Below are 24,784 nucleotides of genomic sequence, written 5' to 3' on the forward strand. Positions count from 1 at the left end.
GACAAAAACCACATGATCATCTCAATAGATGCTGAAAAAGCATTTGATAAAATTCAACATCCATTTATGATAAAAACACTGCAGAGAATTGGAATAGAAGGAACATATCTCAACATTATTAAGGCAATCTACAATAAGCCCACTGCCAACATCATATTAAATGGGGAAAAACTCCAAGAATTCCCCCTAAAAACTGGAATGAGACAAGGATGTCCACTATCACCACTTCTCTTTAATATAGTACTAGAGACTCTAGCCAGAGCAATAAGGCAAGAAAAGGAAATCAAAGGAGTACAAATAGGAAAAGAAGAACTTAAGCTTTCACTATTTGCAGATGACATGATACTATATTTAGAAAACCCAACAAACTCAACCAAAAGGCTTATAGAACTGATCAACAAATTCAGCAAGGTATCTGGATACAAAATCAATCTTAAAAAATTAGAAGCTTTCCTGTACACCAACCATAAATCCACTGAAAAAGAAATTCATAAAACACTTCCACTCAGGATCTCCCACAAAAAAATAAAATACCTAGGAATAAACTTGACCAAGGAGGTAAAAGATCTCTACAAAGAAAATTATAAAACACTGAAAAAAGAAATCGAAGAAGATCTTAGAAGATGGAAAGACCTTCCATGTTCATGGATTGGCAGAATAAATATCATTAAAATGGCCATCCTCCCAAAAGTGATCTACAGATTTAATGCAATGCCCATTAAACTACCAAGATCATTCCTCACAGACATAGAAAAATCAGTCCTTAAATTTATCTGGAATAACAAAAAGCCCAGAATAGCCAAGGTAGTTCTCAGCAACAAAAACAATGGAGGAGGAATCACAATACCTGACTTTAAACTATACTACAAAGCCATTGTAATAAAAACAGCATGGTACTGGCAAAAGAACAGATATATAGACCAATGGAGCAGAATAGAAGACCCAGAAACAAGTCCACACACTTCCAGCCAATTGATTTTTGACAAAGGGGCCAAAAACATACACTGGAAAAAAGATAGCCTCTTCAACAAATGGTGACGGCAAAACTGGTTAACCATATGCAGAAAATTGGATGTTAATCCCACTTTTTCACCCTGTACAAAAGTCAACTCACGATGGATCAAAGACTTGGAAATTAAACCAGAGACTTTGAAGCTCCTTGAAGAGGGCATAGGTCCAACACTACAACACATAGGCACAGACAAACATTTCCTCAACAAGACCCCAAAGGCACAACAAATTAAAAGGAGAATCAATACATGGGATTGCATGAAACTGAAGAGCTTCTGTTCAGCAAAGGAAACTATCAAGAAGCTCAATCGAGAGCCAACAGAATGGGAGAAGATTTTTGCCACCTACACCACTGATAGAGGACTAATATCTAGAATATACAGAGAACTCTAGAAACTCAACCATAAGAAAACAAAGCATCCAATAACAAAATGGGCAAATGAACTAAATAGACACTTCACAAAAGAAGAAATTCAAATGGCCAATAAATGCATGAAAAAATGCTCAACATCACTGGCAAACAGAGAGATGCAAATCAAAACTACCCTGAGATTTCACCTAACTCCAACTAGAATGGCCATCATTCAAAACACAAACAACAACAGATGCTGGCGAGGATGTGCAGAAGTGGGAACTCTAAGACATTGTTGGTGGGATTGCAAATTAGTGCAACCACTTTGGAAAACAGTATGGAGAATCCTCAGAAGAATGGGAACAAATCTACCATTTGATCCAGCAATACCACTGTTGGGTATCTACCCAAAAGAAAAGAAACCAAACTACCAAACTAATGCATGTGTATCTATGTTCATAGCTGCACAATTCACCATAGCCAAACTATGGAACCAGTCAAGATGTCCATCAACAGATGAATGGATTACAAAACTGTGGGATATGTACACAATGGAATTTTACTCAGCCATCAAAAAAAACTCAATTACATCATTTTCAGGGAAATGGATGGAACCGGAGGACATTATTCTAAGTGAGATTAGTCAGGCACAAAAAATAAGAAATCAGATGCTTTCCCTAATATGTGAGAGTTAGGGAGAAAAGAGGAGCAAACAAGACAACCTAAAGGAGGAGAAATGAGGGGGGAAGAGGAAAATCTCTAAAGGTCACAATGTACTTAAACATATCAAAGTCAATCACTAAGCCAAGCAAGGGAGGGAGGGACGGGGAGGGAATGGGGTGGGATTTGGGTAGGGGTTAAATCAGCGATGAGTACATGTTTGTACACACAAGTTTTTTACCCCAATAAGTTGTATGAATATAATGCACCAATAAAAAAATTAAAAAAAATAAAAGTTCTGCTCTGGAAAAAGTTTGATTTATTTGTGGGATCCAAGTAGAGATGAGGAACTCAGAGCACAGAGAATGGAGCAGACAAGGAGCTAAGAACAGAGGAGAGAGGAGCACTGCACAGTGGGTGACCCCAGTATGAAGATGCAGATGATACTGAGGCCTGATTAGTGTATGAGAATCCTCCAGAGAACCTATATTTAGGGAAAGTCTGGTAAGTGCACAGGACCAAACAGTGGGACAGTCCAACATCTAGGGATAGGATGGAAAAAGAGACAAGTATTTCAGAAACCACAGTACATTTCTATGTTTGGTGTTCTAGCCAAGGAAATAGCTAAACATGGTGTTCTCTCTTCTCCCTTCTCCCTTCTCCCTTCTCCCTTCTCCCTTCTCCCTTCTCCCTTCTCCCTTCTCTCTTCTCTCTTCTCCCTTCTCCCTTCTCTCTTCTCTCTTCTCTCTTCTCTCCTCTCTCCTCTCCTCTCTCCTCTCTCCTCTCTCCTCTCTCCTCTCTCCTCTCTCTTCTCTCTCTCTCTCTCTCTCTCTCTCTCTCTCTCTCTCTCTCTCTCTCTCTCTCTCTCTCTCTCTGAACTACAGTTTGTTTCAACACATACCTAGGATTGCTTTTTTATTCTTCTGGATAACAGCACAGTTAAGCTGCAGAAATCCCTGGGAAGCTTTCTTTATACAGAAATAAGAAAACTAGGTATGATGAAAAGTGCCATAGATAAATCTCACAAAATCCCTAAACATCCAACATCAAGAATAGAAATAAAGCCTCTTCAGCTCTCATGTGACAGCATCTCTGTGGCAACCACCCTGGCAGGGCAAAGCTCTGAGAGAGGTGTAGGATTTCAGAGATTTTGCAAAACTCCATTTAATCCCTAAACCAAGCATTTTTCTATGGCACTCAGTTTTGGACCACACGGAACGGTAACATAGTCAAGAGCTCAAACTCTGTGGTCAGGCACATCTAGCTAATAAATGAACACAGGGTTCCTAGCATGTAGTGAATGTGGTAGCCATCATCATTATTGTTACTGTTACTGTTATCAACACAATAAATATCCTCCACTAATTTTTACACCAATAGGACAATATGTGTAGTTAATAACATTTTGTCAAACTCATTTCTTGCTTCCATGAGGCAGCACATGAGTTTCTGATAGGAAGGTCCCTTTACTTAGTGCTAAGGTAGAATTTTTCTTCTGTTCCATGTTTCTATGTGGAGAGACACCCCTTAAGGTAACACTTCCTGTTTCTGACCCTCTTTATCATTTCTCTTCAGAGTGGAGGAATGATTCTTTGAAGGCTTTGCGAGATGCAGTTGTTTGTATCTATCTATCTAATCTATCTATCTATCTATCTATCTATCTATCTATCTATCTATCTAATGTCTATCTGTCTATCTCTAAATCATCTATCTGTACTAGGGATTTAACCTAAAGGCATTTTACCTCCAAGTTACATCCCCAGACTGATTTTATTTCTTATTTGGAAAGAGGGTCTCATTAGGTTGCTGAGAGCCTCCCTAAATTGCATAGGCTGGCTTTGAACCTGTGATCCTCCTGTCTCAGCTTCCCAAGTACTAGAATTACAGATGTGTGCCACCATGCCTGGCTGCACATCTCTTTTTAGTATCTACCTGGATTGAGTCAGAATTGTGAAATTTTAGCAAATTTATTATTTTGAAGATTTCTAACAGCTAGCTTCATAGAAAAGGTGACTTTAACTGTTAACTGTCCAAATCCTATATTTCTTCAGAAATTTATGCAAGGGAAGGAACCGTGTTAATCGATTCCCTTACATTCTCAACACCTGAAACTTTCCACTGGGAGTTGGAGAGGCTTTTAGTAGAGCCAAGGACCATGAGCTAACAGGCCTCCAAAGTTAGCAGGGAGGGGTCCTGTGCTTTCATCTTGGAGCATGGCAGGTGTCTACACTGTTTCATGCCTTTGGATGTTACTGTTGATTGTCAATGGGTATTGCAATGCAGAAGGCTTCAGGCTTTGGCAAATGTGGGCTCTGTAGATTCCCACCCTGGCTGAGGATAGCTTTATCCATAGGTGAGGAGACATTTTTATACAGGTAAGATAGTATAGGTAGGAATGCAGTTCTCAGTCTTGGAACATAGTCAGAATGGAGGTAAAAAAGTAGAAAGTGTAACCTTGGGCACAGGTCTTTTATTTTACATAGTGGGAGCTCAGTAATCTTTTGTCACTTCCTAAGTTCTCCCTGTTGTTTAGGACTTGCAAAAGCATATTTTGCTGAGCTTCATGTATCCTGCAGAACAACAATAGTTCCTAGCTTTAATATACTAGTGCTAGACCCAGAGAGGCAGCATTATTTCAGCTGCCTCAGAACTTATGAATACTCTCAGGGGCTAAAGAAAGGATTAACATGGCTAATTTCTTATAATTATATGGTTTAAAATCAAGGCTCTCACAAGTCATCCATGAAAGGTTGTATATTAAATACAAATAATATGGTAATATATAATAAATAGAACATGCCATTTTCTTGGGTTGAGGCAGAGAACAATTCAGTAACATTATTGCTAACTCAAGGGCTTATTAGTAGAATCAGGGAATGATGTAAGAACTCAGGCTTTGAAAAGTGTGCTTCAGGCCAGGCATGGTGGCACACTCTTGTAATCTCAGTACTTGGGAGGCTGAGACAGGAGGATCACAGGTTTGAAACCAGCTTCAGCAACATACTGAGACTCTTAGCAACTCACCAAGACCCTGCTTCCAAATAAAAAATAAAATAGGTCTGGGGGTGTACCCTGGATATAGAAAGTTTCCACCCCCCATACACCCCCTCCCCAGCCTGCTTCAGTCAGGCATGGCAGTGCAGGCCTATAATCCTAGCATCTTTGGAGGCTGGGTCAGGAGTTCAAGTTTAAACCAGCCTGGGCAATACAGTGAGACCCTGTCTTAAAAAAATAAAAGGTATTGGGGACATGGCTCAAGAAGCACCCTGAGGTTGAATCCTCAGTAACAACAACAGCTACAACAAAGAAAAGTATGCTTCAGTTTGGCAGGCATATCAAGAGCAGTAGAAGACCGAAAACAAGGAAGATAAACTGATTACAAGCTAAGGGCAAGAAAGATTTCCATGAAAGATAGGTTTGACATCTTAGAAAGCAGATGAGAGAGACAGGAAATCTTTGAAGGCCAAAAGAAACAGCAATGAGACCAAAGGAGTACCTAAGCCTATCTGCTCCTAAAAAAAGTATCAGAAACATGGAGAAGTCTTTAAAACTAGTCAGAAAGGGCGAGCCTGGCCCAGTGAAACCTTCCCAACCCCGAGAACATTAGGTAACTGGAGTTATTCCTGTAGAGGGCGCTGGTACCCAGAGAAGTTGACAACATTCCCAGTTTACAGTAGGAGTCACCAAGGACCCAAATTTTGATTATTGGGTAAATGTGCAATTTACTAGAGTTACATGTGTGAATATGTTTGATATGAAAAGACTGGGGAAAGCAGCATAAGATACTCAAAGAATTCTCCGGTGAGTTTTTAGGTGACAGAGCCAACCTCCATGGCATGTAAGTGCTTCCTAAACTGTAAGGGATTTGCTGGAGTAATGTGAGATTAGAATTCCAAGAGATTGCAGAGATAAGAGGAGACAAGTTGTATGTGAAGAGTCAGGACATCAATGAGCAATTCCAGGTCTAGGTACCATGCTGAGGTGATGAGATAAATATCAGGTGAGATTCTCCAATGGAGACACTGGTACAACTTGAGAAGTCTCTGGTATCTCAAGAACTTCTATTTCTCACCATGGGAGACCCAACATGATGAATTCTGAAGTGATCTCTTAGAAAACCCATTGCTTTGATAATAAATTGAAGAGGGGGGAGAAAGCTCTTCCCCCAAAGTTAGTTAATAGGGCTATTCCCAAGTGCATTAGTAAAGGAAAGAAATTGAGTTAAGGATTAGGTTAAACTGCAAAAAATTCCCCTGAGCCTTTCTAAATGGCTGCTACTACAGGGAAGAATTTCGCAGAGAAATGGTGCTTAGGCTTGGAGCAGTCAGGAGTTGAGAGAAGACAGTGTTTTAAGGAGACCATGGCAGAGACTCTGCTCTGCGTAGCCACCTGAGACAGCAATAGCATTTTCAGTTCAGAAATCTTCATAGGGCAATTTTCCAGTTGAAACAAATATGGAGTCAGTGAAAATCTTTCCTCAATGGCATCACTGGAGTGCCAGAAAGATAGAAGGAAAAAGAGGAAGGAAAGATGTGAAAGAGTACCATTGGGAAAAGACAGGTAACCCTTGCACAAAACCTGATGCTTGAAGTAAACACCATTCTCATTTTAAATGCCTGAATTACATACCTCAGCATTGTTACAGACTGAGAAAATGTGGTTGAGGAAACTGGTCCCAGGGACCCCTGTTCGGGTCCCGGACACACTTACCCTCAACCCATAACAAGACCCCAAAATGACCAAAACCAGAAAATTACTGTGGGTTCTTGTCCTAAGCTAAGAATAAATATGCATAGCTTGGACAGTTGCTGAAGATTTAAAGTTTATTAAAAGATAGAAATACAGAAAATAGAAATACAGCCCCATGCCAAAATGGCATGAGGGGGTGACTCAAAATGAATACATCAAAGGGATTACACGTGGACTCGGCCTTTTATACCCATGACCTCCATCTTGTTCACGTAATCCTGATGTAGTGAATGTCCCTGTAAGGTACCTCCCCTAGCAAGGTGTGGCAAGGTGTCTTCTTTTATGAAGGGCAAGGTCAAACCCTGCTCCATCCTCCCTAGATCATGTAGATCTGTCTTTAGATAAAGGCCTAGTTCTCCTCTCTTAAGATCTGTCTTTAGATAGAGGAAGCCCTATTTCTCCTCTCCTATTGACTAGTTAATTGCTTTTAGCTAGGTTAATTTACATTGGAATGGTTGCCTGCTTTTAGGCAGAAACCAAGTCCTTGCACAGATTTGTCCCTCATCCAATTTTTGAAATATATTCATAATCATAGCTTTCTCAAATCTTCCTAGGCCATTCCAATACTGGTACAAGCATCACGTCCTATGATGGCTGACAGCACACCTAGGCAGCAATGTCATCCTCAATATGGTAAGCAGAGTGCCAAAATTAATTTTCTGATGGGAGTACTCCCCCAAATGAATCTAGGGCCCCAGGTCAGTCACTGGGATGTGTGCAGACCAACCGTCATCCTGGCAAGGTGGGAACCAGGACTCTCCCCTGTCAGCTCCCGCACTTGCTGCTGCTTGAATCTCAGTTAAAGCTCTGGCAACATGAAGAATGGATATGGGGGACATAGGGGTGCCTGGAGTAAATTTTATAGGGCCCGGGGGCCTCTTGTCTTCTAAATTTCGTGTGCGGGTGTGTGTAGTCATTTCTACAACAGTTATGTTTTATCTTTTTGGAAACAGACTATTTCATGAGATGCTGAATAATACCCACCTAGAGGAGGACAGCTCAAACTTGGGCCCAAGTATCAAAGATGTTTATCTCTGAATGAAACCAGGATAAGTTACTGATGAAAATGAGTTTTACAATTAAGCTTTCAAAATGTTTTGTCTCATGAAAGCAAGAGAATTTTCAATCATCTTGGGATTTGTCTTCATTCTGTACTTTGGAATATTAACTTTTAAACTCTAATTTCTTCTTGTGTAATAATGGGATGAAGGTTACACTCAAAAACAGAATGTTTTTAGTATCAGCATTTCTCTAATGTAATAGACACTGTCATTGAGTCTCATCATAGAACTTCTGCAGGGCTATGCTGGGCAGAGTGGCATGAAATCTGGGATGAGAAATAGAATATAGACAGAATTTCAGATTTTGGTACAGAGCTGCCTTGGTATTACTAATTGTGTATTTATATCCTATTTGGGGTTTTCTGGGGAAAAATGAACATAGTCAGGCTATGACTTAGGAATAGTACCCAAGGCAGGAGCAGTTGGTGCTGGGGCAGTGGTCCCCAGAAGCTGAGGGTAGTCCTGCCTGACAGATGTCAATCTCTTCCAGGTAGAGTGGTCACACACCTCAATAACCTACAGTCTTATTGGGTGAATCCAGTGAAATTGAGGCAACAAATCAGATATTCTACCTGGGATTCCTACATGCCACACAAAGTGTTTGTTTGGAAAAGCTCCATTAGAGTGGCATCGCTGACTTCTCTCCTCCTGCACTCCTTTCATCCAAGAGAGAAGTCCCTTGCTTACCAGACTGGTGATGCCAAAAAACAACAAAAACAACAACAAAAAAAAAAACGAGCCACTGGGCCTTTCTCTCTCCTGGAGCCATGTCCCTGCAGCAGATGTTCCTTCAGCTCATGCTCCCCAAAGGGCATACTTTAGACTTCCTGAGATGAGGGAGCAATGAGGGGAGGGCTGGGGTAGTGGGTCATTCTCTCTCTTGAAAGACTTAACATTTTTTCTGAGTGTTGCATCTAAGCCATTTCCTTCCACAGCATTGTTATCAAACGTTGACATTTTAATCTCCATCTACCTTATTCCTGCAACTACCTCTCAGGTGGTTCTGAATTTAAGCAGGGTAAAGAAGAGCACTTCTTGACCTGCACGCTCCTAATTCCTGGGCTCCATCATACCTGGGGGGATGTCTACCTGAACTAACTTGTCAGCATCAATGCAGAATGTTGATGAAGGTTCTGAATGCCACCTGACTGTGCTCATAGTCCAGCTTTATCACTTGCAGGCTATGAACACTCAAGAAAAAAATACTTTCAAAATATCATTTGTAAATTGGGGATAATGAAGCACCTACCTTATAAAAGTTTTAGTGAGACAAAATAGGACAGTATAGGTACATATAAAGTCCCCTGAGTATCTTGTCCATGGCTCCTTACCATACAGTTCCTAATAATAACCACACCTGGGTTTTATTTAATGCATACAAGGGACAATGCCCTGTGTTAAGCAACTTGAACATAGGATTTTATTTGAACCTCACCAAACCTGTATAGTAGATACTAGTATTTCATTTTTTAAAATGAAATAAATAAAGCCTAGAGAGTTTTAAAAAATTGTCTAGGATTACAGAACAGTAGAGCAGGTATTTGAACATCACTAGACTGGTTTTGGATCCCACACTCTTCAATAGTATGCAGTCTCCCCCAAAATAATATCTGTAACTTACTGACCACCTATTTATTACATTTATGGCCCATGTTAGTGACTTTGTCTAATATAATTTCCCCAGTCTCATGTAGGTTAAGGACATAGAATTTATAGTCAAACAGATATGGTTCTGAATTCCAACTCCAAATTTTTAAGCCTAGAAATCTTAGGGGATTTAGGTAATCTCTCTGAGCCCCAATTTTTAATTTGTAAATTGAGATAATAATGCCTACACCACCCAGACATGCTATCAGGATGTTGTGAGAGTGTTCAGCCTTTGGCCCAGTAGAACTCATCAACGGAATGCATCAGTTTTGTTCCATTATTATGGACAAACAACCAAGTTGGAATCTTGATGTAGACAACTAAAAAAGCTTGCTTTTTCCTTCATGCTACTCCTGTTTTGTCCTTTTTGTTTTTTCTAGTGCTGATTTCCTAATTTAGGGACTCAGTCCTTCCTAGGAAGAAAAAAAAATGTATTCTTTGCCTCTATGAAACATACCACTGGGAAAAGCAATGGATGTCCAGTTGTGTTCCATGGGTCTGCTTTAGGGCACCTGGGATTGGGACAGAAACAAGTACAGGCTGGAGAGAAGATGAAGTGCTCCATCCACTCTGCTTCTCCTAGGACAGTTCTACCTTTGTATTATAAAGAGTGTGGAAGTCTTTACTTAATGAAGGTGTTGCTTGCCAAAACCAAAAACTCCAGGGAGCCACAGGCTTGAGGTGGGAATATGTCACTTACTAATGAATGGCTTTAGTCCTGCTCCAAGAGTCTATGCTTCAGTTTACTCCAGTATCAGAGTAAAAACTTAACACCTCCTGGGGATAGTAAGAAGATGTGGTAATTAAACACATGAAATGTGCTTTGCAGAACACAAATGCATGGAGGGAATTTAATACACCCCAGAAATAGCTAGCCAGGGTTTATGTTTGGCTCCTTCCTGTGTGATTCCGGTCAAGATGTCCATCTCTTTGTGCCTCCACTCATCCTGTGAAGCAGAGAATGGGCCATCCTTATCATGCAGCTGCAAAGTGCTATGGTTTGTACCTATTCCCCATATTTCACGTTGGAAACTTAATCCTCCAATTCTCATGCTGATAGGATCTGGAGGTAATAGTATCAGTAGCTCTAGAATAAAAGAAAGGAGAGCAGAGTTGATACACTCACCCTCTCTCCTGTCCTGTGGTGCCCTCTGCCATGTTGTGCAGCTTGAAGGCCCTCACTGGGTGCTGAGCAGATGCCAGAGACATTCCCTTGGACGTCCCAGCCTCTAGAGCCATGGGCCAAATGCACTTTGATTATAAATGTCTTTGTCTCAAGTATTTTGTTATATGTAGCAACAGAAAATGGACTTAGGACAAAATGGTTTAAAAAAGGTAAACACTACTTTGTTTTTGCCATATCCTTAGTCTTTTTAATTTTTTTTTTTACTAGTGCATTGTAGTCATACATCTTAATGGAGTACAAGATGGTAGAGGCATACACGCACATATCACTCATTAACCCTTCCCCAATCTCACCCCATTCCTTCCCTCCTCCCTTCTTTTCAAGTTTGGCTTAGTGTACATCATGTACATTAGGGCGTTTCCCTCTTCTCCCCTCCCATCCCCTCAGTTAGGCTGCCTTATTTATCTATCGTTTCTCCTTCTTTGTTTAGAGTTCCTCCTATGACCCATTTTCTCCCTCACTTCCACATATTAGGGAGAGTATCTGAATCTCTTACTTTTTGTGACTGACTAATCTCACTTAGCATAATGTTCTCCTGTCCCATCCACTTCCCTGTAAATGTTGTAATTTTGTTCTTCTTTACAGCTGAGTAAAATTGCATTGTGTACATATCCAATAGTTGTATAATGCATTTATCTGTTGATGGACATCTTGGCTGGTTCGCTCTTCTCATCATAATGCTTTTATAAAAAGTCTGCAATATAGAAAAACAATAGCTGCCCTTCCTTTTCTAAATCTTAAATATAATAAAATCCTATGAAAATTCATGATTCTTGTTACATGGTTTTCCATTGAATCATCTAGACAATTAGAATAATTTTGTATTGCAGGGGTGGGGCAGGGTGGAATAAAGGGCCCAGAGGAGTTCAAATTATTAAAAAATTGCCAAACTTAAGCTCTATCTTATACAATTAACCTGGAAACTGAGTTATAAAGTATGAGCTGAAATTGTAGGCAGTTGTATGACCTCAACCTCAAAACAAATGTCATAGCTGGGCTTGGTGGCGTACAAGTGTGATGCCAGTACTTGGGAGGCTGAGACAGGAGGATTGCAGGTTTGAAGTCAGTCTCAGCTACTTAGTGAGGTTCCCTACAACTTAGTGAGACCTTGTTTCAAAGTAGAGACTAAAAACTAAGGCTGGGGCTGTCTCTCAGAGGTAGAATGCCCCAGTTCCATTTCCAGTACTGCAAAAAAAAAAAAAAAAAAAAAAAAAAACAAAAAAAAACAAGCAAACAAAGAAACCCCACAAAACAAAACAAAAAACATATTTGCTTCCTTGCTTCCAAAGTAGTTTTAAGACAACAAATAAGTCCTTGTGAATTTCAGTAAAATGGCCAAATCTTTTACTCAATTTTGAAAAAATTGGTTGTTGAGCCCAGCATTACAGAGGAAGCAGTTTATTTTTATTTTTATTATTTATAAAATTACACTTGGGAAGGACACACAGGGGGTATATTGAAATAAACACTTTTACAAGAATCACCAAATTATAACTCTCTGACTCAAAGGTCACTCAGATGAAAAAAAAAATTCAAGAAAATAAGGCAAAACCCAAGAGCCATCAAAAGGGCAATTGTGGAGCAGGCCAAGACACTGCCCTAAGATTATAGCAAAATCAAGTTAGGATTTGGTGGTAGAAGCCGGGGCTGAATGATAAACAAGGTTTCTATCAAACTTTTTGGGACCTGTGGGCTCATCCAAAGTGAATGGCAGCTGGTTCTGCAATAGTCTCATTTATCTTGTGATTAAAACAAAATATGCTTTAGTTCTCTCTTTGAGATAACTTAGATAATAACTTTGGATGTAATCCTGTCCATAAAGATGACCATTACCTATGTCCTTTATTTCAATTCAGACATTGGTGAAGGAAAACATAATGATTAAAGTTCTCCACACTAAAGTCACTTTTAGTATCTTATAAAGTGGTTGTTAAAAAGAGTATGGAGCAAACACAAGCCTATAAATTAAGGTGGATGGGCTATGGGTGAATGATGGGCGAGAGAATCACAGTATTTATTAATAATCATAACCACAATCAGGCTTAGAAATTCAAATTTTTATTGTAAGAAAATTGTCCTAACTAGGCATGGTGGCTCATGCCTCTAATCCCTGTATTTGGAGGTCAGCCTCAGCAATGCAGTGAGACTCTCAGAAACTTAGCAAGATTCTGTTTCCAAATAAAAAATAAAATAGGGATGGGAGGAGTAGCTACGATGTAGACTACCCCTGGGTTCAATTCCCCGTACAACAACAAAACCAGAACAAGCAAAAAGGTGTTCTAACTGAAAAAGCTTTATGTTATTTTATTCTGAAAACTCTTCTTCACTACTGAACTTTTGTAATAACTTTGGCTGGACAGTGAAAATAATTTTTTAAAACCACATTGACATGTGTAGGCTTTTATGAAACCTTAGTGAATTTAATTCTTTTTGTGTGTTTTACTATGCAAAACATTTCTCTTCCCTTTCAGTGGAAAAAGGAAGCAGGTGAGCACTTCTCTATTTGCCAAGGCCCACGATATAGCTGCTCCATCCCTGCTCCTCAATCATAACACAACTCTGCACCTGCTGTTGAGTTTGGCTTGAATAAAAGTGGCCTCTGTATCCTAAGGAAAGTTATCAAACTGTTAAAACTCTAAAAGCTGTCTTTGAGAATCCAAATTTGCTTATTTCTATTTTAAACAGTCTGAAATAGGAAAACAGAAAAAAGTCTGCAACAGGAATAAAATAACATGTTTTAAAGGCTAGCTAGATGGAATCATATTTCATATCTCAAAATGTCCTTTAGAAGTTGAACAATTTTACATTTTATTCAATACAGCAGATACATATCTAACTTTATTCTGGATACTGGGGACAGAGACAAAGATAAAATCCCTTCTGAAAATTCATCATCTATTGTGTGAGAATGAAAAGGACACACAGAACTCATACTAATACCAGTCTGAGGAGAGCTCCAATAAGTAACAAAAGGTATGGGCAATGTGCCGGGTGTGGTGGCGCAAGCTTGTAATCCCCGCGCTTGGGAGGTGGAGACAGGAGGATCTCGCAGGTTCGAAGCCAGCTGCAATGGCATAAGAGGCCCTGTTTCAAAAATATAAAATAGGTCTGGGAGTGTAGCCTGAAAGTAGAAGGGCTTCCAGGAACCCCAGTACCACCACCAAAAAAAAAAAAAAAAAAAAAAAAGTACAGGCAATGCTTAAAATTACTCAAAACTTGGAGGTGGCTATTTATGCACTAAACACTTTGCATATATTCCTCATTTTAATGTTGACAATAAGCCAATGAAATGTTATCAAAATCCCCCTAAAGATGAGGATGCTGAAGGTCAATGAGATTAAAGTTTGTGGAGTCAGGATTAACTGAGATGTCTGTGAATAACTGGGTAACTTTCCACAGCAGCCTTCCTGTAAGAGCATACTAGTATAGGGAGATCTTCCATCTTAAAAACTGAAAGCATTCAGTTACTCAGAGCCTTGGCAAAAGATGGCTAAGTTCTTAACCATTAGCTATGCTGTTTCTCTGAAAGAAATATTAATCCGCAAATCACAAAACAAAATCCCAGTGGCTAATCAACATATGGAAATCTTTTAAAACATTACTAGGAGCCAAACACATGGAATAAGATACTCCTTTTTCAAATATTAAAATTTCAAGAAGTTTAGTGATAATATTAAAGCCGTTGGGGTTGCTATTGAGAGGTATTCTCATTTTTTTCTGGATAGCAATAAAAACTGAAAAATCTTAATGGAAGACAGGTAGAAAAATAAAAGTTGAAATGGGTTATTTAATAACTTTTGACCCAGCAATACTGCATCTCAGTTTGCCCACAAAGAAAAAATTAGGTTAAATTTATATGAAAATGTTAAATGCATTAATATTGATCATAATGAGAAATAGCTTATATACTTGAAAATAATACAAAGTTGATAATATGTAACCATTCATATGGCTCATGTCTCTTCTATATTTTGGAGGTTGCTATTTAGGCACTGAACACTTGGAATATTTTAATATAATCTTTTATTTAATGTTGACAATAAACCCATGAAATATCATCAATATCCTCACCTAAAGATGAGAAAGCTGAGGCTCATTGAGATTAAAGTTTGTGAGGTCAAGATGAACAACTCTGTATTATACAATTATTATAGCCATTTTTTCAAATCATATTATATATCACTGGAAATACTTCTACTGGAAAAAATTCTCTAAAGAGATGGTTAGACACAATAATTTAAGGGAGTGAATTCTGGATACTAATGGTGCTAATCTTCAGAAGCAATTTATTTGTCATAGGAATATGTTCCTTGAAAGCTCAGAAGAATGCACAGGTAAAACTGTCAACTTTTAGCCGGGAGTCGTGGCACACGTTTGTAGTTCCTGCACTTGGGAGGCGGAGACAGGAGGCTTGTTCTCCAAATGTAAAATGTGCTCCTAAATGTAAAATTCAGAATAGTGCCTGACACATAAATATTGTCAAATAAATGCCTGTGATTACCATGATTTATTGTCCACAGTTTGTGAATCTTAATTCTTCATGTCTTTTTTCTAGTTGAATTTTCTCCTTGACTGAATCTTGGTTTCAGCATCATGAATTTTCCTGGCCTTGCATCACACTTTAATATGAAGCCAAGAGAGGCAACAGGGAACAGAACAGTTAGGGGCATTTACGATCTAAATCTGTATCCTCTAATTCACATTGTCCCCAAGAATTAGAGAACAATAGCTTCTACAGCAAAGAAAGAATGATGAACTAATCATTCCTAGAAACAGAGCTTTATTGTTACACAGCACATGACCACACCTTAAGATAGGTGGTAGTCGATTAGTAATCAAAAGGAGAGAATAAAAAAAATGGGTCACAAACTAGGAAACACAGAGGATACCAGTGGTACTCCAGATAATGGAGGGGAAATATCAGCAAAGTTTGAATGGAAAGATAGGAGAGGAGGAAGGCTGATCTTGATTAATGAGGGTCTACATGTGAATATGTGTAAAATTATGAATATGACATGGTTAACCTGGACAACCATTGGTGGGAGGGGGGAAGGGAAAATAGGGGCGGGGGTAGAGGGCACCAAATATAGTTTAAATGTATACTATTTATGTTCAATAAAAAAATTGTTAAAAGAAAAAAAAATATGGGTCAGATCTAGGAGAAGGGTGGAGGTCAGGAGTGCTATTCTTTGACCTTGATATGAATTAGATGAAGACAAGCAGGTGAGTTACTAGTAAGATGCTCATGTTCCAAAGGAAATTTGAGACTCACTGACTAAGAGAACTTTGTAGGCTGAAAAGAATACACCTCAATCTAGGGGAAACAAAGAGGGGTGAAGAAAATCTGAGAAGCAACATCATGCAGTAGCTGATACGTGAGTATAGACAGCACTGGACTACCTGAGGGCACTCCTTGCGTTGCTCTTTCTGAATGTGTGTCTAGGCAAGAGCCAGGGATCCTCTTTTCTGCTCAGTTCCTTTATCTGTACAATGCGTAGGACAACAGGAACTTCCTCATAAATTACTGAGATGAGTAAGTGAATTAAACCACATGCACTACTCACCACATAGCCTGAGTAAATGTTCCACTAATGTTTTAAATGTTCATGCAAATTTCCAAATATATGTATCTAGACATTTTTAATCAAGAATAGTAAGTGTATTTAGTTTTGATGTAGTCTTGAGGTAAAGATAATAAACATATTAAAATAAGATATAATTAAAAACTATTTGAATGTACAATAATGATCCAGACAGAATTTGTTTTAAAATCATCTAACAATGATTTGAAGACTTCACAACACTAAAATTTTTTCAATAGACTGTATATAAGAATGATACTAGCCGGGCGTGGTGGCGCACGCTTGTAATCCCTGCGCTTGGGAGGTGGAGACAGGAGGATCGCACTGGTTCGAAGTCAGCCTCGCTGGCTTAAGAGACCCTGTTTCCAAATTTAAAAAATATAAAAAATAGGTCTGGGAGTGTAGCCCGGAGGTAGAAGGGTTTCCAGGAACCCCAGTACCACCAATAATAATGATGATGATGATGATGATGATAATAATAATAATAATAATAATAATAATAAGTACTATGCTTCAAGAAACAGAAATGACTTCTGGATACTCTAAAATTTACTTAGCTTCTTTTCCCATACTTTATGAATTTTATTGCCATGAATATGGTTCTGCTTCACTGTAAAAAGAAGTTGTTAGAATACAAAAAGTCTGCCATATGAGAATGATTTATTTTTTTGTGCTTGGAATTGTTAAACTCAGGGGCATTCTATCTCTGAGCTACACCCCAGCCCTATTTTATATTTTATTTTGAAACAAGGTCTCACTAAGTTGCTGAGAGTCTCACTAAGTTGATGAGGCTGGCTCTGAACTTAGCCTCTTAAGTACTGGTATTACAAGTATCCCCTACCATACCTGACTGAGAATTCACTTCTTTACCTTACAAAAGCTTAAGGACAAGATTCTGCACTCCTAGACAAAATTAGATCTGAATATACATTTTAACATTTCTCCAGGGGATGAAAAAGTAGACGACATAAAATATTCCATTGATTGGTTTATGTTGTCAAAAAGAATTGGGTAAGATAGTTGGTATCCCAAGTACACATGATTCTGCTGGTGTCACCCATAACAACCAATTAATTATACAAGGATAGGAACCCCTTGCCTCCTTAATTTTCCAAGAAACTGCAACAGATTAAATTAGAACAAGAGCCTATGCAATTTTCCTATCACTGATAAAAATGAATAGAAATAGCTCTCTGTTTTCTGAACCTGTCTAAAGAAACTGGATAACAGTTTATTTTGGTCATTTATTCAAAGAAAACTAGAATGTTGTATTTACTGATTAAAACATTAAATTCTTTTGGGGCAAATAATTTTTCTTTTGTAGACTGAAGCTTCTGGGTTGTGCCAGTGTGGTTTTATGCTTTGGCACGTGTGTTTGTAGACGTGTGTTGTGGTCCACATGAAGGAACCAAGGTTCCAGGTGTGGCTGATCTTAGACAGGGTCCCACATTAGAGACAGGCAGACTAAAGGGCAATTGCCACCTATGTTTAATCTCTAGGCTTGCTCAGATAACATGGCTACCAAACCAAGCATAAAGAAGGCTAGACTGAACCTTTATAATCACACTCTCACCTCACTATTCTTCCAGTCTTGAAGAAATGAGGAACAGTGAAGGATAGGATGACTAATATCTGCTCTTTTTAAGCATATCTCATAGGGGCTTCATTTTGGAAAGCAGTAGTTCAGGACTTCACTGAGACTGCTGTGGGCAATGAAGATGCAGTTTCCTCCTTACTGTTGGTTAATCAGGGCACCTTCTGTATTTATAACTGACTCAAGTTGGAGACCAGTTAATATCTGTTTCACAATGGTGTAATTCAAAGCCTCTTCCAAATGAATACTAAGCTGCCTTTTTTGAGGCTGGATAAAAATCCACAAACCTGGCATTATTTGGGGCCAAAAGTAATTTTATAGTTAAGGTAAAGTACCATAGTTAATTTGTTTGTGTGAAGAAATACATTTTAAGTTATGCTTAATATTGCTGGTGGTATAGGAGTATTAAATTCTAGACCAGAAATACTAATTTTGAGTATAGATTTCAAAAATGAGGAATACTCAATTTTTTTTTTTGGTGGTACTGGGGTTCCTGGGAACCCTTCTACTTCTGGGCTACACTCCCAGACCTAGTTTTTATACTATTTTTTTTTTTTGAAACAGGTTCTCTTAAGCCAGCGCGTGCGCAGCTGGCTTCAAACCTGCGAGATTCTCTTGTCTCCCCCTCCCAAGTGGGGGATTACAAGCGTGCGCCACCACGCCTGGCTCGGAATACTCAATTTTAACAATATTTAAAAACAATGGGTAAATTCCGAACTAAGAAATATGCACAGATTTCTTCTAAGTCAAAACCAATCAAATATCATGAATAAATAAAAATATTAAAAAGCTCAATTTGCCTCAAATGGTTCTGTTCTGATCTGTAGAAGAATTGTGCAGGTGGCTTTGCAGCTTGTTATGGGAAAGCTGGACAGGTGTGAGGAGCAATGATAATTCTACAGTTAGATCTACACACCCAGTGGACTTGGTAAAGGAAGAGGAGAAGGCGCAAGGAGGCAAAAGGGACCACCTGATACTTTGGGGCCTGCTATGTGCAGCTAAGGATAGAGAAAGGTCCATGAATGGAGACGTCCCACAAGGCCACCACACATCTGCACATATTTTGAGAGAATGCCTACTCTGATTTCCATGTCTACCATTTTCTTTACATTTAACCCTTGATATACATGTGCAAAACAATTCCTTCCCTGCTCTAAGGAGGATAAAAACCAAGAGAAGTGCTCGCAGTATTGTGACCATCAACTGACCACCACATTCAACTTGTTCCTCATTTCCTCCTCATTACTGATTTTACTCCTATGGCCCCGAGACAGAGGAGAGTGATAAAGAAAACAGGAACGGTGGCTAATGGGAACGTATTACCTGCTTCTGCTGGCTCACACGGATGCTACTTTCAACAAATAATTATGTTTTTATAAATCTGGAACTGGAGCTTAGTCCCTAGTGTGTGTTTTGGTGTGTTTACTGAAGCATGCATGACGGTGGGCTGGGGAGAGCTAACAGCTCTGGTACCGGCATAGTCACCTTTGACTCATCCTTCCTTGATGTGACACTTGAATAGCCAGCAATTCCTCAGTTTTCTCAAATGTTTCTCATCAAGGTAGGCCTGTCTATTTCACACTTCCATTCTCTTTACCTGGACCATGACATTAGGTGGGCTCCTTGGCTAAGACTCTCACCACCAGCCCTTCAGCTAACTTCAGCCTTTGAGTTACACCTCCAACCAGAACATCCTCCGCGCTGCTAACAGGCTTTAAGCTGAGAGTAACTTGGAAGGTCTGGCCTCAACCTACATTTCTGATATCAGGTTCCCCAATGCTCTGTCACTAAGCCTGTATTCCACCTACATTCAGGACCTGCTGGTCTTTGGGCAATCAAGGCACCCTCAATCTCCTGTGCCCCGTGCCCCAGAACTACAGTTGGATGGTTCTTAGTCCTCTCAGTCTCAGTGAAAATATCACTTCCTCTGGAGGTCCTTTATGACCCCTACAGTCAGCACAAACTTGTCACTCTATTTCACTTCTTGCAGTGTTAGACTTATCAAAATGTATCTGATTAAACTGCATCTCTTTTCCTTTTTGTTTAGGTGGTGTTTAAGAGGACAGAAGTAGTGAGTTACTTAACTTTAGCTCAGAGAACCTGGCCCAGTCTTATGAGCAACACTAATAGACTTGCTTGTGGAATTTCACTGAACCATGTGAATGATTCATTGCCAGAACCATTCTGAGACTTCGGCTTGGTTGACCTGGTCTGTGTATTCTGAGCAGATACCAGGGAAGCTCAATGGGGAAAAAACTAAGAAATCTGTATGATATTTTTTCATAATTTGTACTCACGACATCTTATAGAACAAATTTTGGCAGACTCAAGTTTCTCTGTCTAGGGAAATTATGTGAGAAAGTCCAGGTTTATTACAGAATTTAATAGTTGGCTTAAGCCATCTTAATAGGGCCTTGAGCAATACAGTTTCATTTCCGCCAGAGAAAAAGTGCAGTGTTCACGTGCCAAGTGACTATTTGATGTGACCCACTCAACTCTATGTGAGAATGCTGCAGAGAAAACGGGAAAGCTGGAAAGAGACTTTATGACACACTTCTTGTGAAGAGGCAACAGTGGACTGACAGGGGCTTCGGTTCTAGACCTCACTATGGCTTCTAATAAAACCACGTAGGAACTTGCACAGATCTAAGCTGCAATCATGGCTCTTTACCTTACTAGTTGTGACTTCAGGCAAATTACAGAAACCTCTCTGAGTCTCACACCCTTACTGACAGAATTAGAAGAATAATTGTGTCTTAGTTGGCATAAGAAATAATATGCTAGGGACTATGCTGAGCACTTTCCACATATTTTAGGAGCTCGGAAAACATTGATTTTTTTCACTTTTTTGGGTCTCAGTTATTACCCGTGTAAAATCAGGATTTTAGGCTACTTATTTACTCCATGATATTAAGACTCTTTCTGGCTGTAAAATGCTAGATGCCTTTTATCTTTAGAGGCACAAATAACACCGGGAATTTTGCTGAAGTATTTTAAAATCTGTTACATTCTAATGAGTATATCTTTTCTTCTTCTAATCACCTTAAGTTTCATTTTCTCTCCTTTTTCCAGTCTCTTGAGATGGTTATTTGAATAATTAATTCTGCCAAGAGGCAGGGCCTCTCTCATGGTCTATGGTCAATGTTCAAATTTCATAAGCAATTCTTTTGGGATGTTCCAACTTTGGAAAGATCACAAGAAGAAAACCCACTGTCCCCATTAATAAATACCATGGAGAAGTATGGGGAAAGAGAAATTAGCATTATGTGGACCCTGCTCTCTTTAAAAGGCAATATTCCTCTTTTTCCAACAGGATTTTTTATGGACTAGGGGGAGGGACACATGGGTGGAAAGAGACTTCTGAATTTGCCACACTTTGCACAGGCTGGAGCAATTCTCTGTGCTAGAAAAGTGAGGCAGATGGTGACTTTGGACTCAACTCTGAGCTAACTCTCTGCTAACTATAGCCCTGGTCAAAATTTTTCCTTGGGAGTGGGTAAAGGTTATACCCAGTAGAATACAGTGAATTTGTATCTAGGAATATAATATATACTGTATAGATTTATAGATTAAAAAACATAGACATAAGAATGAATTAAAACCCTAAAGTTTTTCTTTTAATAATTCTGAAACGGGTCTCACTAAATTGCTGAGGCTAGTCTTGAACCTATGATTCTCATGTCTCCGCCTCCCAAGTACTGGGATTACAGGTGTGTGCTATTCTTCCTGGCTTGCTTTCCAAAATCGATGGTTCTCAATTATGTGAACTCTATCCCTTGGCTACACTACTCTGGGCACAGCTGCCTGTTTGATGCTCCCTGAACAAGAAAGCACGGCACCCTGGCTCCTGAATGTGTTGACTTGGACTGCCTGCCTGGCCCTTTCCAGTCCTTCTTCCTGTCGCTGATTCAAAGTCATCTTCACCAAGACCTTCTCCCAATATTCTATTGAAAATGGCAAATCTCTCCCCTCTGGTATTCTCTCTCCTCTTTCCTTTCTGTATTTTCCTTCATAGCGCTTATCTGACTTGCTGTTTCTTTTATTTAAACCCTGTGTTTTTATACTCTCTCTCCCACTTCCACCCACATAAGAATGCAAGATACACGCGGGAAAGAACTTTTTAAGTTCAATTATCAGGTTGAAGCATAGGAAACTAGTCCATGAGATGACGATTTCATTTGGTCACCCCCTAAGAGCAGCTTCCGGCAGATACAGTCTTTATGTACTTTAACGTCCTTGGTAGGAAATTTACCATCAGTAGATTTCTGAAACCATCTCTGTGGGACATCCTATCTTATGTGCAGCTGAATATAGATACATATGCAAATATATATTAAAATCTGTTGTCAGTGCACTGTACCTAGTGTTTAATGATGTTATAAAATGTTTTCATCAGAGCACTCGCTAGTGACCCCTTAGCCTCAGAGCATCCTCTGTTACCAGAAGGCAATTTCCCAATGGATTGACAGGATCTGTTCGGACTTGAGATTAGACTTTCTTAAGCATATTAAGGCCACAGACAACACACTTTCCTTGCCACCACATGCTAACACAGAGGGGCAATCATTCTGCAGAAAATAATACTGAACAAATAGTGTCATTCCATTTGAAAAGCCTCTGTTGACTTGTAGCTTATAGCAAGCCTCTAACTGAAAACCATGGTAGCAACAAATTCTTTCACAGAGCACCTCTTCCTACTGAAAGATCTGACATGGTATATTTGGCCGACTTTAATGGTGTATCAGACATTGTGTAAGAAAAATGCCAGAAATTCTAATGTTGAGAAAGAGAAATACTATGATAGTATCTACTGTACAACAGGACCAGAAAAACTAGGTTAATTACTAGGACTGAGACTGTAATCCTTATTGCTGATCATAAGGTGCAGAAATTGTCAACCTAAGTCACCCCGTCGATTAACATTTCAAATTATTCACTGTTAATTTGTGGCATTTCTTATGAAAAACTGAAGAAGGGTTTGTTCTCACATATTGATGGCAAGGAGACTGCTTTAATTTATTATAGATAGAAAAAAGCTCCCCCCATTTTAGAAGCCCCTTAAGAAGTACAAATCAGCAAGAATTATCACATTCATCTACAACTTAATATAAAGCATTAGTTTTTTTATACCCACAACAAAACATGGACCTGCAGAAGTTTTCAAGCAATCCTCCAGCAGCTTCATGCGCATCTTCTGCAGCTCAGGGTTGTCCCAGTCATCTTCCTCGACCCCCCAGTACAGATCTATGACCTGGGAACAGATGGATGAGGCAGCATTAATTCTCCTGCAGGCGAGTTAAATCTACCTGTGGACTTTGTTCTTATTCTCAGCGTCAAGCTAATATGACTTTTCACTTTGCTCTCTGTGGTATGTTTTGCCTTAGAGAAGGAAAGTGATTTTTAATATAAAAAGGGATTTTAAAAAAAATTCCGTGATACATCTGAATTAAGCATGACAATTTCTTGGTTTATTTTTTTTACTGTACTATTCCCAGGGGCTCAGAGAAAAGGAAATGTGAAATGTCAGAGGCTTTGGAGCGCAGGCTTCCATTATATTGAAATGGTAACAGCATTAAAACAAAATGCATGCAGCTCGGATATGGTTACCACATTATTTGTGGCTATTAAATCACAGCATAGGCTGGGTGTGATGGCGCATGCTTGTAATCCCAGCATTTGGGAGACGGAGACTGGAGGGTCATTGTTTATGGACAGCCTCAGCTACTTAGCGAGGCCCTTTGCAACTCAGGGAGACCCTGTTTCAAAAAATATAAAGACTAAAAATTAGGACTGGGGTGTAGCTCAGAGGTAGAATACTTCTGGTTTCTATCCCCAGTATCACACACAAAAAAATCACAGTGTAAATATTACCTTAGGTCCTAATGTGAGAAAAGAAAATCACAACACTGGACATTAGCACATACTTGTCTGAAGTTAAATTTCTACATTTCTTTTTTTTTTTTTGGTGGCACTGGGGTTCCTGGAAACCCTTCTACCTCCGGGCTACACTCCCAGACCTATTTTTTAATATATATTTTTATTTGGAAACAGGGTCTCTTAAGCCAGTGCGGCTGGCTTCGAACCCGCGCGATCCTCCTGTCTCCACCTCCCAAGCGCGGGGATTACAAACATGCGCCACCATGCCCGGCAAATTTCTATATTTCTTAAAGAAAAAAAAAGATCAAAGGAAGAAAAGAGCCCCCCTCCCCAATTCCTGTTAATGTCATGCTTTATCCAGGGAGAGGTGTTTTGGTTATGTCTGTTTTCTCTGTAAGCAGTTTGGCTTTTATCCACCTATATCACTGGGAAACAATGAAAGGTGTGCAGGACTGAGAGGGGAGGATAATAGGGTGCTCTAGCTCCTGGCTTCAAAGACTCCTAGGGAAGAGTCTAGGTCTGTAAAAACTTTCACAGGCAAGCTCTTTGAAAAGCACTACAGAGAGCCGTAGGAGTTTCATCTCATCTCCTTTATGCAACTGCTATCTGCATAAAGTAAATGTTTCCAATTGCTGCTTTGAAGATTTCTATTCCTTCCTCTTTTTTTTCCCCACAGGAGCCAGAACAAGGAGCTCCTCCTCCTCTCATGCAGTTTTGCATGGTTTTCAGAGGTGGAGGCACCTAGGGCGGATCCTCCTCTGTGGCCCAGGCAGATCCCTAGGACTGTGTGTGCTGTCTAGTTCTTGGCTAAGGCCCCCATGTGGATGAGTTTGTACCAGATCTTTGTCTACTTGCATAACAGTTTTATAGAAATATGATAGCTTTTAAAAAAATATTCCCATGGCCCATGAATTTTTTCTCTTATGAAATGGTTGCCACTGATTTGGGGGCTCTTCCCATTCATCTTACAAGGTGTAATCATACAATATTAAGGGAAGGGATATCTGAGATGATAATTTCGCTGTCTCATTTGAAAATCTCTAGGTTTGAACTATTTAATATTAA

At 39.4% G+C, this 24,784-nt stretch overlaps 1 protein-coding gene across 1 annotated transcript in view; it reads right to left on the minus strand.

Moving 5' to 3' along the window:
• Positions 1-24,784, minus strand: part of NWD2 (NACHT and WD repeat domain containing 2) — a gene marked incomplete at both ends in the record, with an annotated part of 193,100 nt that overhangs the window by 56,454 nt on the left and 111,862 nt on the right. Inside the window, one exon of the mRNA XM_080697866.1 lies at positions 22,977-23,093. Within this exon, the coding sequence (XP_080553992.1) occupies positions 22,977-23,093 (117 nt within the window). The remainder of the gene's footprint in view (positions 1-22,976; positions 23,094-24,784) is intronic.

This window comes from Muscardinus avellanarius (assembly GCF_963383645.1).
Source record: "Muscardinus avellanarius genome assembly, chromosome: 6".
Lineage (NCBI taxonomy): Eukaryota > Metazoa > Chordata > Mammalia > Rodentia > Gliridae > Muscardinus > Muscardinus avellanarius.